Genomic DNA, 21054 nt, shown 5'->3' with positions numbered 1-21054 from the left:
CGAAGCAGCAGGCCGGGGAGAAGACGGCGGCAGCTTAGAAACACCACCGCACGGTGATGCACCCCCCTGACTACTTTTCGTGCAGTGCGACTCACTCCCCGCGTTAAAACCAGAGCCCGCATGCAACATGGTCGGCGCCTCGCGGACACTCATCCGGTGCGTGAGAGGAGGGGGAAGGGAACGCTTACTTCCGAGGCGGAAGCCCGCAAAGGAGAGTCCGTCGAGGTGGAACACGGGCGACTCGGCCGTCAGCCGCTGGTCCAGCTCCCGCCGGAGGGCGTACTTCTGCTCCCGCTCCGACTGAAGCGCCTCCAGGGCTTCTTCCAGTTGCTGTTCGCCGATGCGCCGCAGCGAGCCGAGCTCCTCGAGCTGCGCGTTGAGCGACTCCACTTCTTCCTTCAGGCGGCGCACCTCGTGCTTGGCACCTTCGAACTCCACCTACGACCAGAGACAAAGCAGGGATTCAAGAAGGCTCTTTCCGCCTGCACTAGTTTCATCAGCAGAACTGGAACTTCATAATCTACAATCCAACAATTCGAGAACAACACATCATTTGGCAAATTGGCGCATATTCGTTCAGTACAGCTGGCATTCAAAGAGAACATTTCTCCTTATGTTTGTTTCACACACAAATTTATGAACTGTAAATTGAGGGAGTTAATGTCCAGAAGCGACAAAAGGCCTCTGAAGGACGCCACAGTGGAGGGCTTCAGGTTAATTTAAACCAGCTGAGGCTCTTTAACACATGCAGACATCGCACAGCACACAGACACCTTTTGCGTTTCACCTCCATCAAAACGCGGCCACCACAACCAGGATTGAACCCGGGTCCTCCAGCTCGGTAGCTGAGCGCCCAAACCATTGAGCCACCACGGCTTTCGGGCATTTGCAAAATACAATCCAACAACCCACAGTCTCAATGCCATGTTGTCAACAGGGCTAGATGGTGCACATTCATTAGGTAGTTCTTAGCACGGAAAGAAGATATAAAGACCTGACAGGACAAGTGCCTGTCCTCTCCAATTTTTGTTTGCGTCTTCAAGTCGGGCTTAGAACTAATTAAAAACACCTCAACCTACCATATACAGTCGTTATAATGGCCACAGTAATAATGAACACTCGATTTTACAAATGAAGGCACTGCTGCCGTCAAAAGTCATAAAAAAACGAATGGGACTGCATCTTAGATCCAATGAACAACTTCCTTGAGGTACCTCCCAGGGGCCTCTAAGGAATGCGCTGTGATTATCAAATCAAAATGTTCAAAAACACTCTAAGTTACTCATTAAGAAACAAGATACTATTTATGCCGTACTTTGTGTTTTTGGCTGCAATATGAAAGTCCACTTACTATGAACTTCGGATGTAATAAACACAATCCATATCACCATCCAGTTCATTATAAGTAAGCTTGGCTGCACATACTCAATTCAAACTTTTTAAGACATCTTCACATTAACAATCTATAACAGAAAACATGAACCTACACATCTACACAGCAATACGACATTTTAACACAATAGTCACAACCTATAGTGAACTACCCACAATCAAATGTGCACCTTTTTAACAGTGTGCCATTCCAGCACTCTGCAGCTCACCTACACACAATCTATACAATCTACACAATCTATAATAGCAGAGTAGTTACTCACTGGCATCCACCCAAGTGCAGCTGTAGAGCCACAAAGGAAAGCTACAAAGGTTCCACAGATACTTCGCAGTTAAAAGAAAAATTCTTCTTGGTCTGGGGTTCAAACCCGATACCAGCGCCTCCAGGGGGCAGTAGCTCTACCAACTGAGCAAACTGGGACAGCTAGCATTTCCGACAAAGGTCCGCAACCACTTCATGCTTTATGAGAAGGCAATAAAACGCTGCCCACGAGAAATGCAAACGACTGAAGTTTACAGATCATTCAACTCCTTTTATAACATGTCATCATGTATTCATTGCCTAAATTTCATGTCTGACTAACCATGAACGCTGCTGCGCCTGTAACACTGCTACATGAACTGATACTATTCGACCAGAAAAATAAGAACATATCTTTGGTACCAAATTAACACTCTTCTTTTTTTTTTTTAAGTGACTTGAACAGCTTACTGGCCGTATCTTACAAAGCACGGAGGTTTTGTTTTCAAACATTTTTTCCACAAATTGTAATGTTGTTAACACACATTAAGGGCATGAGAACTATAGTCCAGTAAATGTAATAATGCCATGCTCATACAGAGGGTTTGCTTCACCAAGTATTTAAAACTATGTATCCCTTACTGAAGAGAGTTTTCTAGTAAAGGAAGGTACCCAGCAAGGTACCCCGAAAACTTATCCCTGTAATGCCTAGACATCAAATATCGGATAAAAAACATACGATCTTCCAGGATTACATCACTAAAGGTCTATTCATGGCAGAAAAGTAAACAGCTAGGAGAGCCAAAGATGTTTACGGAATAATTAAATTATATTAATTTTGATGAGTCCTGAATGTCTTAACACCATAAACTGTTCACAGGTAATCAGGAGCAAAATGCAAAATTCAAAGCTGCTCCATTACGTGCTAATGCAGTATGTTACGAGCACAGAAATTTTAGGCTGTTTTGACATTAGCGTTAGATTTTGAATGATCGCAGGCCTCTTGCATTTCTGGGAGCTGACATTTTGACTTCCGTTTGATTATACGTATGTCATAAAAGGCCACTTCTCAATTACGTTAAAAATTAATGCAGTTCAACGAGCAGAAATGAAAATCATTCACGTTTTTACACAATGCATCACAGGTGATACACCGGACAACACAGGATTACATGTCTATGGGGTAAAATCTCCACACACAATTTCAACACAGAACCCGACACAAGCTTACAGCACTGTTAGAGAAAGATATCTGCATATACAGCGATTTCTGCTTAGCAAAAGAATAAAAAAAATGGAAGAAGCAGTATCACTTATTGTAAAGGTGGCAGCTTCAAGCATAAGAAAGTGTAGGGACTTTAATGGTACAGAATTGAACATAACTGTGCACAAAAACCAACATTTGTGCACTGATAGTTCAAATGCAACCAAACTAATTTGCGAAGCTCTTAATATCTCATGGGCCAGCAGTAATAAAGATATTACTTAGGCTGCTGTACTAAAATCTACAACTGGCAGCTGCTGCTGTTGGTACACTACACAATGTGCTATTGGGGATGAAAAGTTTGCCAGACACGAGTTCTTAGAAAAACGTTTACTGTACCCTCCACCTCGCTACCCAGTCGCCTGATTTTGTTACCGGAGAAAGGAGCATTTAGGCATTTGATACCTTCATACAATATCAGGAGAATGGATAACGAAGTGGAGCTATAATAAACATTCTTCCAGGAACTCGCGTCCCGCAAACTGAATCGGCTGAAGCGGGTGGCTCTCACTTGGAAGGACACCGCCATGTTATCACGCTAAGGGCGCAAAAGCCGCAACGCTAACTTCTGGAAATTGCGTGTGCACGTTAACGCTATTTCCCCGTTAGCGCTCTGCGCATGCGCACTCTAGAGCGGCTATTCCGCTATGCACGCAATTACGCAAAGCTCGCAATACTAAAACTCTCTAATAACACTGAAATGACTTTAACCTCAAACACAAGCATGTTGCCCATCACTCCAATGTACAGACACTCAGAAAGAGGACATGTTGATGAACGCTGAAACCTGACCAGTTCCAATGTTTTGTGGCAGAAAGTACACTATTATCTTTCAGCTGCCATGTCAGCACTACTCAATTTTGAATTTCAATTTATTTTGCATTTGTCACAAGAATGCAAAGAAACACACTTAGAACCCCCACAACAAACTTGGAGGAAGCGCTCACCTGTGATGACCGCAGTGACGACACTTGCTTCTGCAGCGATATGTTCTCTTCCTCAAGCTCGTTGTTGTCTGTGAGAAGCCTCTGTTCCCTCAGCTTCATGTCCTTGAGCTCCGAGCGTAGGTTCTTGCGCTCCCAGTCAGACACGTCTCCATGCTTCATGATCTCATAGTTCTCGTTTTGCAGCCGCTCTTTCTCAGCCAACACTCGGCCAAGTTCTTGACGAACCTGGAGAAGAGTTAAACAAGGGATAAGACCATGCTCAGGCACACAGTCAAATAAATTAAACAAAAACATCACATTAGCAGAAATGCTTGGAACGGTTCCCCCGGTTATGCACAGTCTTGATAAGGACGAGATTGAAATCAAATGGATAATAATCCCTCCAAAATGGCCATTAAGATAACAACGCCACAACCCCCCCACGCCTTATATTTCTGACCAAAGGACACCAAACCTGAGCCACAAATGCCACAACCGTGGATGAAAATCATTTCCTAACAGATGTGTGGTTATGTATAAAGACTAGTCAATGCGCATGGCTGATTTTTTCACAAGACAAAAGCGAGCAGCACTAATGTGTAGCCCCTCTGCCATGATCTGACACTTGATTCTTGAGATGTTGCCAGTGGCCCCAGTAATGAAAGCTTCCTCTTGTTGCTGTTACGTGAATTCAAGATTTACTTTACCTTTTATTGTGCTGATGTTATGGTCACTTCTCAAATTCAGCTCATGGCAGTATTTTGCATTGTGATTAAGTTCCCTTTAATGTGAATGTGCATGTCTATAGAAGCCACCAAAGAACCTGCACACAATGTGCCCATTATTTAGTTTATGTGGATGATTCTGAACAATTTGCAATGATGTGAATTGCAATGTGCAATGTGTGAAAGCTTATGTTTCCCTTCATGAGAAAAATATTTCCAATGAGGTGCTTTTTATTTTCTACACAATGTATTCACTGCATCATAATTCACTGCATCATACACGACAATGAGAACTTGCTCTACTTCTGCAATATATTAACAATGAATCGATTAGGAGCCCAGCCAAACAATGTAATAAGAGTCTTATGAAACTTACTCTACCATATACAGCAATCAAGGCTGGCTCCCTGACGTCTTATGTCTACAGAACTGTTCCAAGAATCCAGCCGAGGTAAGCAAGCCATCACCGGAGCCATGAGGGTTCTACCATTAACTTTTATCAAGTCCTCATTGCTTAGGCACTCCTCATGACCTGTAAAGACACTGCAGGTTGAAATCGCTGAACACTTTAAATTATTTTCTTTTTCAATGTACAAAGAAAGCACAATGCTCACATTTCTTCCAAGCCTACAGGGTCCCAGGATAAAGTAATGAAACCTCCATGTAGGGTGTAGTACATGGTTTGTTCAGCATTAATGATTAGCTACATTGTTTGGCAGACTGTTCTTTAGAGTAATGAGTAATGATTATGATTTCATCTGACGGATAACTGTCATCTTTAGAGACTGAGGTGGCTAGTAAATGGTGCCAAACTACAAGCTGGCAGTGAGAGAGGCGACTGTCTCGTAGCAGAACAAAGCTAACTCAAGCAAATCTCTTAACACATGTTCAATGCAATTAAGACGAGGCTAGTTTTACAAGGCACTTCAGATACGTCACAAAGAAAAAAGAAGGGGGGCCTTTACCTGTTTGAGCTCTTTTTCTAATTCCTGAAGTGAAGAGGTCAGCGAGGCTTCCTTGCTAGCAGTTTCTTGGAGGAGGCTCTCCTCCTGTTCAATGCCTGTGGTTGTAGACACCTTCTGACTTGTCTGCACCTTGGCGAGAGCCTGTCAACAATTCCACCACATTGAATACAGGTTAGCCTCCCACATCACAGTGCAAAATGAGAGTTGTAAGCAGCACAAAATTCCTTGGTCGCAGGTGACCTCAATCATAACATTCTCTTTTTCCTTTTTATGCGCATCTACAGTGAATTTTTGCCAAGTGTGACACATACTTTACTCTTTAATCAAAAAAAAAGGGGGGGGGGGGGGGGGGGGGACAGCATCCTCATTCAGAACATTCGTGAGAATAAGAAATTGAGTAAAAAAAAATACTAAACATGTTCCCCCATCAAGTTAAGTACGCAATGTTGAAAGTCAGAAGTATTTAAAGGCCTGATCCACTATGGTGCGATTTCCCCACTCAAAGGAGAAAGGCCGTGTGACCACCAGCATCAACATCAGCAAGCAAGCGTGGATTTTACAACCGCAAGACATGGTTTTTCAGTTTGATTTTAAAAAACAAACGGGACGCACGCATAAAAAAATAACACTTTTAATGAATCCAAGACAAAAAGCTTCAGTATTTTTCGCAGAACGCCAACAGTGCGCACAAAAAAGAAACGTAGACAGGAATGCTCGGAACAGTACGGTTTCGGTGTCACACCATCGCACTTCCAAGCGACCTACATGCGCTCGGAGGTCCCTCACCAAGTTTGGGGGCGCCCTTAATTACGACTTCCGATGCCGAAACACAAAATGAACACTGCAGAGTTTGCTCGGCGAGATCGACCGCGAGATGTGCTCGCGTTTCCGGAGGACGTCACTTTTTGTTTGTGTTCCGTGTCGCACCTCGGGCGCGCTGTCCCGGAGACTGAAAAATGCTGGCAAACAACCAAAACTACACGCCTCCAACGAAACGCAAACACAAGCGACGAGCCCACTTGGTCAAGCACTGAATCGGCATCTTGACCTTCACGCCAGGCCGCCAAGTCGCCAACGCACAAACGCTGTAGCAGAAATACAAGAGGAAATAAATTAAGGAACCGGCGGCATCGCCTAACCCTAATACCGCGACGATTGCAAGCATCATCGTGCCGCGCAGATAGGACCGACACACGCGCAGGGTTTTCGTGAATGAATGCCCGCCACAATGCTACGCAGAACGCAAGGCGCAACGAAGGAAAAATTTGCTATCGCATCAAGAAATCGGGCCAAACCGGTTACCACGCCTACTACTACTAACGTCAAAAAGAGAGGAAACACGCGTTAAGTGGTTCTCACCTCCTTAAGTATTTCCAGCTCGTGCTTCGTGGTGTCGTACATGGCTTCCAGCTCGTCGCACCTTTGCTGTAGCGCCTGTTTCTCGTCGAGCAGCACGAGACCGTACTGGGCCGACTGGATCTTCTCGTGACTGGTCTGAGCGAGCTCGCGATGGAGCCGCTCCAACTCGAGTTTAAGAGCTTCATTTTCGGCTCGCAGATCGCCCTCCTTGAGCCCGGCGCTGGTGTCCATGGTGTCAAATGTTCCGTGTGCGCCTCAAACGTTGATCCAAACCCCGTTCGGGCGAAATCACACCCATGGGGAACTCACATCAACGTAGCAAAGCTCTGGCACGACTCCATCTTGCCACAGGAAAAAAGTGCCCTTCCAACTCGTGGTTGTATCCTTCCGCAAACTTTTGGTAAAAAGCTGCCTAAACTCAATATATACCCACAACAAATGTGCACAGAACAGTGCAAAATAGGTCTTTAAGTATTCTCATTATTTTTCTAAGTGTTAAAACGAATGCAGGTTTATTAAGTAAAACAGTCACGCTGGGTCCTTGGGCACTACGTTTTCTGTCGGATTGTAACTGTGGCGAGTTGAACTAGTTTCGTTTCGACGGTGAAGCTCCTGGTGGAGGAAAATCGACCTTCTCTTTTCTCTTTTCTCAAAACTCGGCACGCGCTTAGTCGGCTCAACCAAGAACGTAGCCGCTCAACTGCACCTCAGTGAAAGATGACAGCTCAGTCAAAGAAGCTCCAATGAGGTCCAAAATTATGCCAGTCCATCTGGCCTACTCTGAAAGCACGTGAACTTATGCCCATCCAATATTTCAGGCAGAAATCCTCGAGGGAGGAATTTTTGCACGAACACACGTGAAACAGCCGAAACAGCTCGGTGCGATGAAAAGTGGAAGTGCAGACCGCTAGGTGGAGCAGCACGAAGGTGGCCCCTTTTGAAAAGAGCAAAAGCCTCAGTACGCTTTGTGAGAGAAACGTTTTATTTACAAAATAACACCACGCTAGCACGCAAAAAAAACTACCAATGCAGAAGCTAAACACGATCAAAAGGTATCGCTGACCAGAATATAGCAAGTCGCGGTCCAGTCTTGCAGTCACGAGTTCCACATGAAAGGAAGTTATACAAAAAAAAAAATGTTTGTAATTAAATACGAAAATATTTAACTTCAGGACCGATGCTTTTCTGTTAGTGTTTGCAAGACCTTCAGTGGTCAGCTCGAAACAAACGAGCAGCATCAGTGCTAGAAAATAATGATGGATTTCTCGCCCAAATACTGCTCATGCATGGAGAGTACCGTAGTACACAGTTGCCAATACAGTTGCCTTACACCACCGTGCCCATTTTACCATTATTTGTTTCGCTAAACAACCATCCAAGTACAGTCCGAAAAGCGACGGTGGCTCTTTTTTCTCGGAACTTTAATGAACGCGCGCTCCGGATGAGAGATTTCTGACGAAGAAGAGGAGTGAGGAACGCGCCCACCGCTGACCTGCAGTTCACATCGATACCGCCTTGCTGAGCTGCGTAGAAGCCTGAAAATGATTCTGGTAAAAACGCTGTTATTGGCCCATAATTTCCTACTGAGTTGCTGCTCTTACACGCTGCCACAGATCATTCACTTCCGTGCTCGGTGTGTTCTCTTCCTCATGGCGCTTGCGACAGCCGACGCTCATGCCACTCCGACACCAGCAGATGGCCTGGCTTTCCCGACGCCCATCCGTGCAGCTTTTGCTGTGCCTCTTCACTGGCACAGCGGTCATCACTTTTTTCCTTCACTGCGCCGGGTAAGTGAACTAGCCCTGCAGGTTTTTTTTTCTCGTCTGCCGAACGACAGCCTTCCATGACATAAATAAGTATTAATACTAATAATAGTATTTAATACCAAAATCATATGTTAGAAATTCCTTAAAAAATGGTTTGGGTTCAACGTGGCTTGAGTCTAGCTATGCGAGCGAAATCTGTTATGGGGTCTCCATTGTCTCAAATCAAATGTCAAGGTCATGGGTCAAAGGTCAAGGCCAGGTTCCCAGTGGTCATTGTCATATGATCACGTGGTCATACTACCAGACAGACAGACAGACAGGCAGACAGACAGACAGGCAGGCAGGCAGGCAGGCAGGCAGGCAGGCAGGGATGTTAACCAGAGAGGTTTCCGGTTGACTACCCTGCACAGGTGAAGGGAATGGGGGGATTAAGAGGGAGGAGAGAAGGAACGGGAAACAGTCACAATCTGTCAATCAAGGCAGTCTCTCTCAAAAAACAAAACAGTGCCTTGTAAGCCTTGATGACAGTCGACTGTTGTGGCCACGGGCCGAGGATCTTGGCCTCTGTGAAGGGGCGAGGGTCAAAGCGGTCCAGAGCACAACGCAGCTTATGTCTTTCGGTCACAAAGACAGGGCACTCACACAAGATGTGAGTGATTGTCTTTTCACAGGCACAGTTTACACAAGTAGGGCTGTCGGCCATCGCGATCCGGAAAGCATACTTATTTGTGAAGGCAATGCCGAGCCATAGACGACACAGCAATGTTGCTTCACGACGCGCTACCAGGCAGTTAAGCTCGGTTTGACCTGTGAGGAATTGAAGGTCATTGTCTCATCCACATCGAAATCGGAAGTTGTGCCTTGAGGAGTAGAGCTCTCACTCTGAAAACTGCGATGAGGCGCGAAGCCACTCGTGCCATTGTAAGCCGGTGGATTCTGTTGATTCAGTCAAGTATCTCGGCATAATCTTTGACAGCGACTTGTCATGGAACATCCATACGGCACGCGCTGCGGAGAGCGGCTTGGGTTTTAAATAACTTAAGAGTCTTGCTCCAGTAGTAGTAAAAAAAAACGCCTTACATGCGCTTGTCTACAGACTGTTCTATATGGTGTACTGAGATAAAAAGCCGCAGTATTTTGCTTGTTTTTTTTTTGCTCAGGAAAGAACGCGCTGACAAATTACTGGACAAAATGCTACTGACTATCGCTTACAACTCCTCTGTCAAGTAATCGGATGTCCTCTTCCGGGCGCTAGAGCCTCCGTCTTTTGCTCCACTATTTTTCCAAATGGCCGTCGCAAGACATTTCCGGATCTCAGAATTTAAGATTGCCTATGCTGCGACCCGCGTTTTATTATAGCCAGCGCAGGTTCGAGGTCCCCAAATACACAACTGGACTTGACAGAAGCCAACAGCCACAGAAACCAAAGGGCACAGGGGATTTTTTTTTATGAATTTATTTATTCTGTGGTGCTGATCAATTTAGAATGGTACTGAATATGTTATCGCTTAAAGCTAATTGATTAGAAAACCAGAAGAAAAAACAACCACTTGCCGCCGGTGGGATACGAACCCACGACCTCCAAATTACGCGTCCGGTGCTCTACCTCTGAGCTACGGCGACGGCTGTCAAACCTTCTGCTTTCGGGGGTATTTATGTTTACAAGTAACCTAACCTTGAGAGTGTTCATCAGCGCCACCCACGTTCATAAGCGGCGGACGTAGAACGTCCTGAGTTACCGCAGGTGTGACGTAGAACGTCATCGAACGGAGAGGGTGGAAGCTGCGTGAGAACCCTCTTATGCTTCCTATGGCGTCAAGGCTGCCAGAACCGAGGCCCTCGCTAAGCCTCCCCCCCCCCCCCCCCCCCCCCCTTCAAGCAGAAGGTTTGACAGCCGTCGCCGTAGCTCAGAGGTAGAGCACCGGACGCGTATTTCGGAGGTCGTGGGTTCGTATCCCACCGGCGGCATGTGGTTGTTTTTTCTTCTGCTTTTCTAATCAATTAGCTTTAAGCGATAACATATTCAGTATCATTCTAAATTGATCAGCACCACAGAATAAATAAATTCATAAAAAAAATCCCCTGTGCCCTTTGGTTTCTGTGGCTGTTGGCTTCTGTCATATTTATAACGAGCCCCTCATTCCCCTTCCCTTGTTTGCTTAACAACTAGACTTGGTCAAACAAGACAACTGGAGCGCCGCCAATGAGGAACGATTTGCCCAAACCAAGACAAGTCCTCTAGTCTAAACGTTGGCAAGCACCCTGAGGCTTTCCCCTCCCTTGTTCATTTTGTGAGTGTTGTAAAAATTACGTATTTGCTTTCATGTGACGGTAGCCTATCAGTATCGCTTGACCTACTGTTCCCAGTTAGTGCCTCTTTAACCTACAAAAGTCGATAATAAACCTATTGCTTTTTTGCACAGCAGATGGTGGCGCTTAAAGGCACCATGAAATGTTATTTACCGCCAAGGCCGTCCGCAGAACTTTTTCCGGGGGGGGGGGGGGGGGGAGGCAATCGCTTCTCTTTCCGGACGCCCATGTTTACCGCGGTTAGGAAGAGAACTCGAGCGGTTCGTGTTCCATCCCTGGTCGCCTCACAGCAAAAATGTTTACCCTTGCTTCACTAACATCGAGCATGTTAGTGTTTGCACACTGTGGAGACGACGAATGGCAGAACCCGCGAAATAGGCAATCTTATTTTACAGGCGTTCAATCAGTCACTTGCTGAGATGACCAGTCACGCCAGGGGACTATCGCGACTGCCATGACAACCGGTCGTCGACGCCATTAGCTGTAGAGCCTCCTCCGAGTGATGTTTGCCGCTGCGTTCTTGAATTGTGTCCGACTATAGTTGGCGAAGGCTTCACTATGTATAGTTCTGTATGGTAAGCGTGCGAGCGGATGAGATGTCTTGAACCCTTTCGAATCACCCTTTCGAATTCGAATCAGGGAAACAGGAAAAGGCCACATATTTGGCATTTAAATCTACTTTCTGATTAGCATCGCTCCTTGGACCCTACACTCTAGTATACTTCATGCTTTCAGCAAAATGTATCCTACTCAATACCCTGACACCCTGCCCTGGTGTGACGCAAGTCCCACACTTTTCCATGTTTCGTAGGGGTGTGCGGACAAGCCTGAACCTTTAAAGACGACATATACGTCTTACGAGCAATGGGAGTCTCAACTGATTATCGTATCCTTTTAAGATGAGCTAAAACTCATCGACCAGGTTCATGAAGCAGCTCAGGCCACTGGATTGAATGAGGACCTCACCCATCTGATCGTGAAGCAACTTTCAACAGAAGTTTCTCAATCAATTTTATTCTTTATCCGGAAAACGTGGTTCACGGCCTCTTTAAAAACGCTCGTTCAGATGCCAGAGCAGAATCAACGAGGAACATCAGGGCGTTTTCTCGAACCTTCGTTCCATGATCCACATCGCCACTTGATTCAGGGTTCATAGAAAGATGAGCGAAGAAGCGCTTTTTTGTGCCTAGTAATTTAAAAAATTATCATAGCCGTCCTCCTTTTCTGTACATGCCAGCTGTTAGCACTAGCAGTGTCTAGTCCATGTGCTACGGTCTCGAAACAACTAACAGTGGCTACGACATGTTAACTAGCGCGAATAAAACAGCGGACAGAGAGAGAAGCAGACGGGACACACGATAGACATCAACTGTCAACTAGTTGGTGTCCCAGCACCAACTAGCCCAACTTTCTTGTTTAATCGAAACAACTAAAACAACTCTCATACTTGTAGTCTCTACGCCCGTACAGGGCGGCTAATAGACAGTCGTTTAAGACAGATTGAAACTAATGAACTCATTCATTCATTAGGACTGATGCTTGGGCGAGTTGGTATGCCATTTTCAAGAACAGCGCGAAATAGACGAGGTCTTAAGGAAGACACACACACACACACAGTCGCTGTCTGTGTGTTCAGACCGAAAGAGCAGGTTACTTTTTTTTTCCTTATCTGGATTCCCCTTGCTCTATACACCTTTCCAAAAAGGGCTCATTGGGCGCTGCCATCCTTCTCCAACTGGGCAGCTTTTCGCCGCGAGTTGCTCGCTACATTCAGCTCGAGCCAACAGACTGTGGGCACCTCGCGCTAGCACGGTGGAAGCGGCGGCGGAACCTGTTTGCAAGTTGCAACAGTCCAGGGAGGAGGCGTTTCGGCGCTTCCACCGTGCTAGCGCGAGGTGCCCACTGCAGTCCAGGGAACGTTCTTTTTCTAAGCCGACAGCACCCCTAGGTGGCGCTAGTTTTCATTCAACAAAACTACACCGCTTATCGCTGTTACGGTCGGCATGCCCATGAATCGATGCATGACGCACTGCCCTCCCCGCAGACTCGGCGCTGGATGCTCGGAGCGCAACCGGGTGGCGTTCATCAAGACGCACAAGTGCGCGGGCACGTCGGTGCAGAACGTCCTCATGCGCTACGGCTACTCGCGCAACCTGACGTTCGCCATAGGGCCCCGCGACGTCTACCTCGGCCACCCCACCAGGTACGTTGCACGCACGCAGTGCTCAAAGTCAGGGGGGTCTCGGGGGGGTCTCTGACAGACCCCTCACTCCCCACCAATACTGGCAAGAGATCTAGATCCTCCTTGCTTGAAGCAAGCAACCAGTTTTATTGCGAAAGCAATACTGCTAGCACTTTTCTGCCGTCGGTGGAGGTCGTTCCTTCGCTCCGGCGCAGCTGCTGCGCGCGACCACGTGACAGCGTGACGTCACGACCAGAGGAGAGCAGGGGCCCCAATTCGTCTCTTCGGCCGTAGTCGTTCATTCGCTCGGCGCGGCGGCTACCACGTGACGGCCTCCTCGGCCCGCCGCGTGAGGGCGCTCGCTAGGAGAGGATAAACGGGGCGCCGCAGGCGCGCTCCGCTTAGTCATGTCTGAGGAGTTGTCGACGTGCTGCGCGCAAACGCCGGCGCCGTGCCGAGGAGACAGATGAAGAAAGGCAAGAGCGGTTGGCTAAGCAACGAGCCTATGCCGCAGAATGGCGAGCCCGGCGGCGTTCTACAAGTTCAGTGAGCGAGAGTAGTTTCATGGACTCTCTGAATGCCGAAGAATCGTCTATGTAATTACCAGTGTTCAGACCAAGAGTCACTACTTTACGAACCACCAAAGCGTGCTCATTGGAATAAACAAACAGTAGAAACTATGTTGTGTCCAGAGTAAATCCTTTAGTTGCACAAAAGGCGAAGCCGTGCCAAACCACCAGCAGAGCCAAGCGCAGCCAGGGACCTATTGCTTTCGCAATTAACGCGAAAGCATTATATGGCTCTGTCACGTCAGCGAAAAGTGTCCACAAATTTTGTCCACACGATTACGTCGTTCTCTGTAGATAAATGTGTGAGGGTGTGATTGTGGCAGATTGTGCGTCATAAAATGTTGCCGTGGGAAATATTTCGTTGATGAGGTATAATTAGTTCATTAATCGAAAGCAAAAAAAACGCGAGAAAATACACTTAGATGTCCAAATAGCCATGGACGTCAGAACAGCCACGGACGTCGATACAGTATGCGGTCGTTTTGCTTTCGCATTGCTCCAATGCGGGTCGCCGCAGTGATCTAAGTTTTTCGCCTTGTCAGTGGTGGTTGAAGCACTTGTTCTCTATTTTTTAGCAAATTTCGCTGTGATTTTTAGTAAGAATCGTAAGTTTTTTAAAACGCGAGACAGAGAAAAATGCAAAGTTGGCAGCCCTATACACAAAGGGTGGAAGAAAAAGGGAAACCTGTGCCCTCACACCGAGAATCAGTATCACTGCACGCACGGAATGATCAGCATGCACGGACCAATTGGTCTCTGCAGCTATAGGTGCGTGGTGAGACGAAAAGGAAGTACTACTTCCATATTTTCATTCTGACTAAAGTGGCTGCGAAAAAAGCGTTCACGATGCTAACTAGTTTATGAACGTGCATACTGTGCGCGTTTATGCTTGGAATGAAAGGCATTTTCATTGCAGAATAGGGCGTGAAGCAACACTACTTTTATTTTTTTTACGCGACATCCCGTTATTGCAGAGGAAACAGCCATACCGGGCGTGAAAATTTTAAATAATTGGTAATCAGGAAAGGAAACGCGCCTTATCCACCTCAATCTTAGTTGCCACCTTAATGAAGCCATGAGAAAAAAATGGTTTTGTGGAAATTAAAGACGCAGTAACTGTCTTACTTCGTGGTCGGCACCTCAACCACGTCGTGAGGGAAAGGAGGAAGCGAAAGAAGAAGGTTTGGCTTAGGGGGTTTAACGTCCCAAAGCGACACAGGCTATGAAGGACGCCATAGTGAAGGGTTCCGGAAATTTCGACCACCTGGGGTTCTTTAACGTGCACTGACATCGCACAGTACACGGGCCTCCAGAATTTCACCTCCATCGAAATTCGACCGCCGCGGCCGGGATCGAGGAAGAAGGAGAAGGCACCGCGTATTGGAGGGATCCGAAATTTCACCCGCCGCGGTGGCTTAGTGTTAAGGGTGCTCGGCTACTGAGCCGGAGTAGCCGGGTTCTAACTCGACCGCTGCGGCCTCGTTTCGGTGGAGGCGAAACGCATAGGCGGCCGTGTACTGTGCGATGTCAGTGCACGTTAAAGAACCCCAGGTGGTCGAAATGATTCCGGAGCCATCCACTAGGGCACCTCTTCCTTTTTTCACTCCTACCCTCTGCATAGAAGTGAGACAGTTCAAGTGAGGCAGCAACAAGACGAGACCCTTGTCTCGTCTGTTTGCTGTCGCCGCGGTATAGTTCTTTCTGAGCATATTTCCATTTGCTTCCAAGCAAGCCGTGAGCTCTTCTTACATCCTCGCCATCGCGAAAGCAATAGGAAGCTAAAGAAGCTTTTTTGTGCTCCTTTGCTTCTCCTTCCTCCTGTCGTTGCGACCGCTAGTGCATTTGTTACCGCTCTACTCACCTTCCCAAGTCCTGGATGAGAGTCACGCCAGCACACGGCAGTTCCATAGGGTTCTTTGGCAATAAAAGCTGTCGCCGGAAAAAGCAATGCTGTATACACCAGTGACACACCAGATTAGAAGCTACCACAGCCGCCCCTATGAATTGGAATTGCGATAAGCATACGAGCAATGAGACGGCGTACGACTCTCTATTAAAGGTTCCGCCGTAACATGGTGCCCAACCTGGACCGCTACGGCAAACAGTACCACATCCTGGCTCACCACAACCGGTTCTCTTCGCGGGAGGAGTACGCCAGCGTTCTGGGAGGAGACGTCTTTATCATCACCATAGTCAGGGAGCCCATGGCCATGTTCGAGTCGCTCGCGGCTACCCTCAAGCTCAAGGGCATACACATCGACGATTTTGAGGTGCGTCGGTTTTACGCAAATACCTTACATGTCTTCATGCATCTTACAGACGGCTCAAAGTTACGGTTACGAGAGCTGGGATAGGGTGCTCGTAAAACCGTAGCGAATTTCAGCGAAAGCGCATCTTTTGTATATGACGACAGAAGTCCTTGCGCACCCTTTGTACCAGGGATATCTGAGCTCGTATGACCTACAGGCTGTATGCGAGTCTTGTACATGTAAGTCTTATGTGAGTCTTATACTGAGCTTCTCCGACACTGAACTCTGAAGTAACGAGCGAAGCTATGTAGCCCTCGAAAATGAAAAAGGTTTAGAGAGATGTACAAGCTAACCGATATTGATTGCGGATCTGATGAATCATTTATTTTATTTGATCATTTGGTGACGCTAATAAAATGTCGGATTTTCTAGTTTTTACTTTCACGCTGTTGGCGCAAATATTTTACGGCGTGGAGTTTAGAGGGCGGTCATTAACCATTAAAACTACCATTCGGGCTAATTCCTGTTTACAGTGTGTGAACTTCAATTAAACCCTTGCACTGCGCGTACAAGAAGTAGGGGTCCATCGCAGTGCTTTTTACTTTCGAGCGACGGATGCATATGTATTTTTGTTGATGACAGCGCGAGCATTTTAATGCGTTTGAAATGTCCAATGCGGTACCGCTTGCACGTCGTGGGGGATGTGTATAAGGTACTTCAGAGAAGTCTAAATGATTTTCAAAAATAGGCTTTTCGGGGTAAAAATATGGCGTTTGCGGCATAGTATTTTTACCAGTGTTGAAGGACACCAGGAAGCCTGTGAATTGTTTTATGTAGTAAGCTGGTTAACTAATTTCTGATAATTAAATTTTTAACTATCAAAGCTAGGCAACTGGTTCCAATTAGAGTTTTGCAGCCGCTCGTTAGTAACAGCCATATCAGTTCTTAGAATTTCGAAAACGCGATTACCCTTGGCGCTGTGGTGTGGCTCGACAAAACTTGGCTACATCGTGCGAGAATTCGTGCAGTTTCGAAGAGCATACAGGCAAATCAACCTTTCCAGTGCACATAACTAGTCAAAAAAGCCAAATTTTGTCGAGCCACAGCGCCAAGGGTAATCGCGTTTTCTAAATCCTAAAAGCTTATATGGCTATTACTAACGACCGGCTATAAATTCCTAGTTGCAATTAAACGCCTAACTCTAATAGTTACAAAGTTAATTACTAAGGATTAGTTAACAAGGTTACTTTTTAAAACTGTTCACCGCTTTTCGAGTGTCTGCCAACACTGATAATACTATGCTGAAAAAACAGTATTTTTACCTCGGAAAACCTATTTTTGAGGATTACTTAGCCTTCTCTGAAACACCTGGTAGATCCGGGCATTCCAGTTTCACGCGAGTTAATGAGATCAACACGTACAGTCTTTGTCAAAAGCAACCAGGCTGTAAGGTTTGCTTCTGGCTCGTACAGTGGAGCCCTTACAGCTTCCCTCAAGCTGAAATAGTCGTTAAAGGTAAGGACTGAGCTTCTTACCTTCCAACCTTTAGGAAAGCCACAAGGGCTCCACTATACAAGCCAGAAGCAAACCATGCAGCCTGGTTACTTTTGACAAAGACGGTACACCCACGGTGTTGACCAGGAGGCCGATCATACATGTATATAGCTGGTCCCGTCGGCAGGATACCCTTGGCAAGGGCCACTTCCTGTCGTACCTGGCCGGCCTGCGCACCCACCACGGCCGCATCGGCACCAACCAGATGTCCTTCGACCTGGGCCTGGGGTTGAGCGCCATGAACGACTCGCGCAAGGTGGTCGACTTCATCCGGCGTCTGGACAACGAGATCGACCTCGTGCTCGTCGCCGACCTCATGGACGAGTCGCTGGTGCTGCTCAAGCACGCGCTCTGCTGGACCACCAAGGACGTGGTGAGGGCGCGGTCCAGTGCACTCACAAGCGCTGTAATCCTGTCACACAACGTCTGAGGGGACATAGCGTTGCTATTGGATGCCGCGGCTGAAAGTTCTCGCGTACTATCACGATAGAAAGAAACGCGAACAACGCGGCGCATAGGCGCTCCGCTGTTTGAATTTCTTTTGATGGCGCTTTTACCTAGGTGCCAAGAAAAAGACGAGTCGTCCTAGATGCATCGCGGACAACTCTAGCATCTTTTTGCTGTCACCGAAATAAAAGCATCATTAAAATAAATAGGAACAGCGAAGCGCCTAGGCTCCAATTTGTTCGCGTTTCTTTCCATCGATAGTACATCTGCTGTGCAATGTTATCCTGGTGGGCTGGGGCCATGATGGTCATCACGTAAGCCGGGTACGAACGCTGTGCAGGTTGTGCCATCTATTGTCACGCATCAGAAGCAGTCCAAGTAGATCTTCGCTATGGTCATAACAACGATATTGTGCATTGGGTGTGGACCATGGTGTGGACATTCTCTAGAATGCGCAATATCTTCCATGGGGTCGAGTCAGGTAATGCAGACGGCGATGGTAGTGGGCGCTCCCTTTAGGATTATTTTAAAGATGTGTCAATCATTTGTCTCGGGATGGAGCTTAGTCTAAGGTGTTTCAAAAAGAAATAACGCGCTGTACGTTACGTGTTTTTCAAAACTCCAACGCTGATTTTCGCAGGGATAGCAGACATGACTTGTTAACAATGACGAGCCTCTTTAAAACAGCTAAGAGTGGAATCCAACCTTGCGGAGTTCCCTTCAAGTGGGGATCGTAAGCAAAGCACGCGTAACTACGCCATGCTTGGTATATTGATTCCCCTTTCACTTGGTTTGACTCGCGCAGGTGAGCTTCCAGCAGAACGCGCGGAGCTCGCAGTTCCTCCCGAGCCGCATTCCGGACAAGGCTCGCCGCGCCATACTCACGGCCAACTACGTGGACGTGGCGCTGTACGGCTTCTTCAAGAGCAAGCTGCTCGAAGCCATCGCCGCGTTCGGAGCGGACAGGATGAAAGAAGAGGTGGGCCAGCATGCAGGGAGTGATATAAACGCAATGCTGGAGATGTCAGAGGCACACAGTAGAGGTAGCAACTGATGCTCATGCTCTGACTTCACGTGATCGTACACTCTGGGCCACCAAGCCTTCTCCAGATCCGGCGCCATGTAATTTCGGGAAAGGACGCTTTGCAACAACTAATATGTCAATACCCAAAAGTGCAAATGACGAGAGGTCCTACCTTCATGTTTCCTTGATGCCTAAGGTCCACTTAAGAGAGATGAGCAATGTGCCTGAAGCATCGAGGAGTGAATATGCAGAACTTTTGCACTGATCCACTGTGCGATCTCTGGTATTGCCGTATTATTTATTTATGAGAGGGAATCACCAAGGAATTTGACTGGCTCCCGAACGTTCTCTTGCCCTTAATGAACCAAACACATGACTTCCTCCTTACGGAAGCCGGGAGAGCTACTTCCCGCAGCGCAGCCTACGCTTTTCTCTTCATTATGGGCTGACTGTGCCGAACATGCTACACAGTGTAGTGCTTGAACTTGAGAACGATGCGACAAATCCCCCCCCCCCCCCCCCCCCCCCCAATGGAGGCTGCTCTCCAGCCAATGGCATCGACCGAATGTCATGACGTCGAGGTTGATCCCTTTGCACTTGCTGTATATATTATTGGACGGGCAAGTGCAGGAGGATTGATCACGGATTAACCGGATCAACCGCGGCGTAAGGACAGTTGGTGGGTGCCGCTGGCTCAAGGGCCTCCTTTGAGGTTTTATTCAGTACAACTGTTTGATTTAGACCGCTCAAGAGGTGCAGCCGTAGCGCTCACATAGTCGCTGTTCAGCGCCATATTCTTTGCTGAACCATGGTGTGCAGCTGAAGCAAGCATCGAGGAAGTGGCAGCCTGACGTCTCTGCACTTGCTCACAACAGTCAGGTATATACCAATGCGCATGCGCGCAGGTGTTCGCTCTACGCAAGGCACGCATGGCTATGTACGGCGACTGCGTTGACTCGGAGGAGCCGGCGGACAAGGTGTTCCCGCCGCAGTTCGTCTTCCGCGGCGACGTCGTCGGCTACCGGCTCAAGAACGTGACGCACGCGGTGCCGGCGTCCACCTGTCGCCTGCTGGCCGCCAACGAGCTGCTCTTCACCAACATGGTGCGACATCGGCAGCTCATGGACATCTCGGCCTTCTACTTTGCCCGCTGGGCAGCCGGAGCAGCACCTGAGAGGCTGTCGGCACCTTTGGCCGTCGTGCTGCTATTGGCCTTGCTGTCCTCGGTGGCCTCGGGAACACTGTCTAGCTGACGCGGCAGCGCGTTCTTGCCTTCTTTCTCTGGCAGGAAGGAAAAGATGTTTATAAAGTTCTCATGCAGAATATGCTTCAACAGTACCGATAATCGGTAATGGTAATCGGTCAGCACGATGTTCCAGCGCGACATCATGGAAGGCACGAGTATGCTATAAGTAAGTGATGTAGTTTTATGACAATAATTTCAGGTCACACTAAACAGACATACAGGCCATGTCCGTGTGACGTGCTCCTGCAAACCCATGTCTAGCTAGAAGGTGCCTTTAAAGCTTTGGGCGTTTACTTCAGCCACGTGCGTTGACGGGCTGATGTGAGCAAAAAAACATCGACTATGTAAGGGCCTCGGGAGTTTCGATTTAAGAGTGAAATGGTGTGGCAGCCGGGCCCATAGACACACTTATGCCAGGCAGCCCGCGGGACGTGAGGGACGTTGCTGCAGTCCAACGTGCAACCGAGAGCTTCCTTGCGGTGGTGTAGACGTCTCTGAATGCCTCACACACGAACTTTCATCTTTTAGCCAAGTTCGTCAGCGTCTGTAATAACTATCCTTCACTAGCGTCGTCGATATTCCACTTGCTTTTTTCCCTCACGTTTTCTTTTTAAGCGTTTTTGCGACCTTCTAGCGCTTGTATTGCTACTAAAGCAGGCTAAAAGGGAGGCAGACGTGGCCCCTACCGTCGTCCGTTCCGTTCCTTCTGCGTAAATCGGTATTCTTTATGTTGCTGCTTGTCTCAGTACAATCAGCCGTTGGTACAATCGAATACAAAACTTTGTATGGCAACTGGTGAAATTTTAATCAACACACACACACTCACGCGCGCAGC

At 47.6% G+C, this 21054-nt stretch overlaps 2 protein-coding genes across 2 annotated transcripts in view; one reads left to right on the top strand and one right to left on the bottom strand.

Moving 5' to 3' along the window:
* Window positions 1–7225, bottom strand: part of BicD (Microtubule-associated protein Bicaudal D) — a 30045-nt gene extending 22820 nt beyond the window's left edge. Inside the window, exons 1-4 of the mRNA XM_089552410.1 lie at window positions 6873–7225; window positions 5514–5654; window positions 3845–4069; window positions 189–438 (exon numbers count right to left, since the gene is read on the bottom strand). Of these exons, the coding sequence (XP_089408536.1) occupies window positions 189–438; window positions 3845–4069; window positions 5514–5654; window positions 6873–7103 (847 nt within the window). The 5' untranslated portion in view covers window positions 7104–7225. The remainder of the gene's footprint in view (window positions 1–188; window positions 439–3844; window positions 4070–5513; window positions 5655–6872) is intronic.
* Window positions 7226–8413: 1188 nt separating this feature from the next.
* Window positions 8414–20226, top strand: LOC149335846 (galactosylceramide sulfotransferase-like). Its single transcript, XM_089554024.1, has 7 exons — window positions 8414–8422; window positions 8538–8659; window positions 12993–13151; window positions 15759–15969; window positions 17630–17875; window positions 18755–18928; window positions 19879–20226. The coding sequence occupies exons 1-7, from the start codon at window positions 8414–8416 to the stop codon at window positions 20224–20226; spliced, it is 1269 nt and encodes a 422-aa protein (XP_089410150.1).
* The last annotated feature ends 828 nt before the right edge of the window (window positions 20227–21054 follow it).

This window comes from Amblyomma mixtum, chromosome 7, assembly GCF_055824585.1.
Source record: "Amblyomma mixtum isolate Tamu chromosome 7, ASM5582458v1, whole genome shotgun sequence".
Lineage (NCBI taxonomy): Eukaryota > Metazoa > Arthropoda > Arachnida > Ixodida > Ixodidae > Amblyomma > Amblyomma mixtum.
This window is presented reverse-complemented; position numbering and strand designations above follow the sequence as displayed.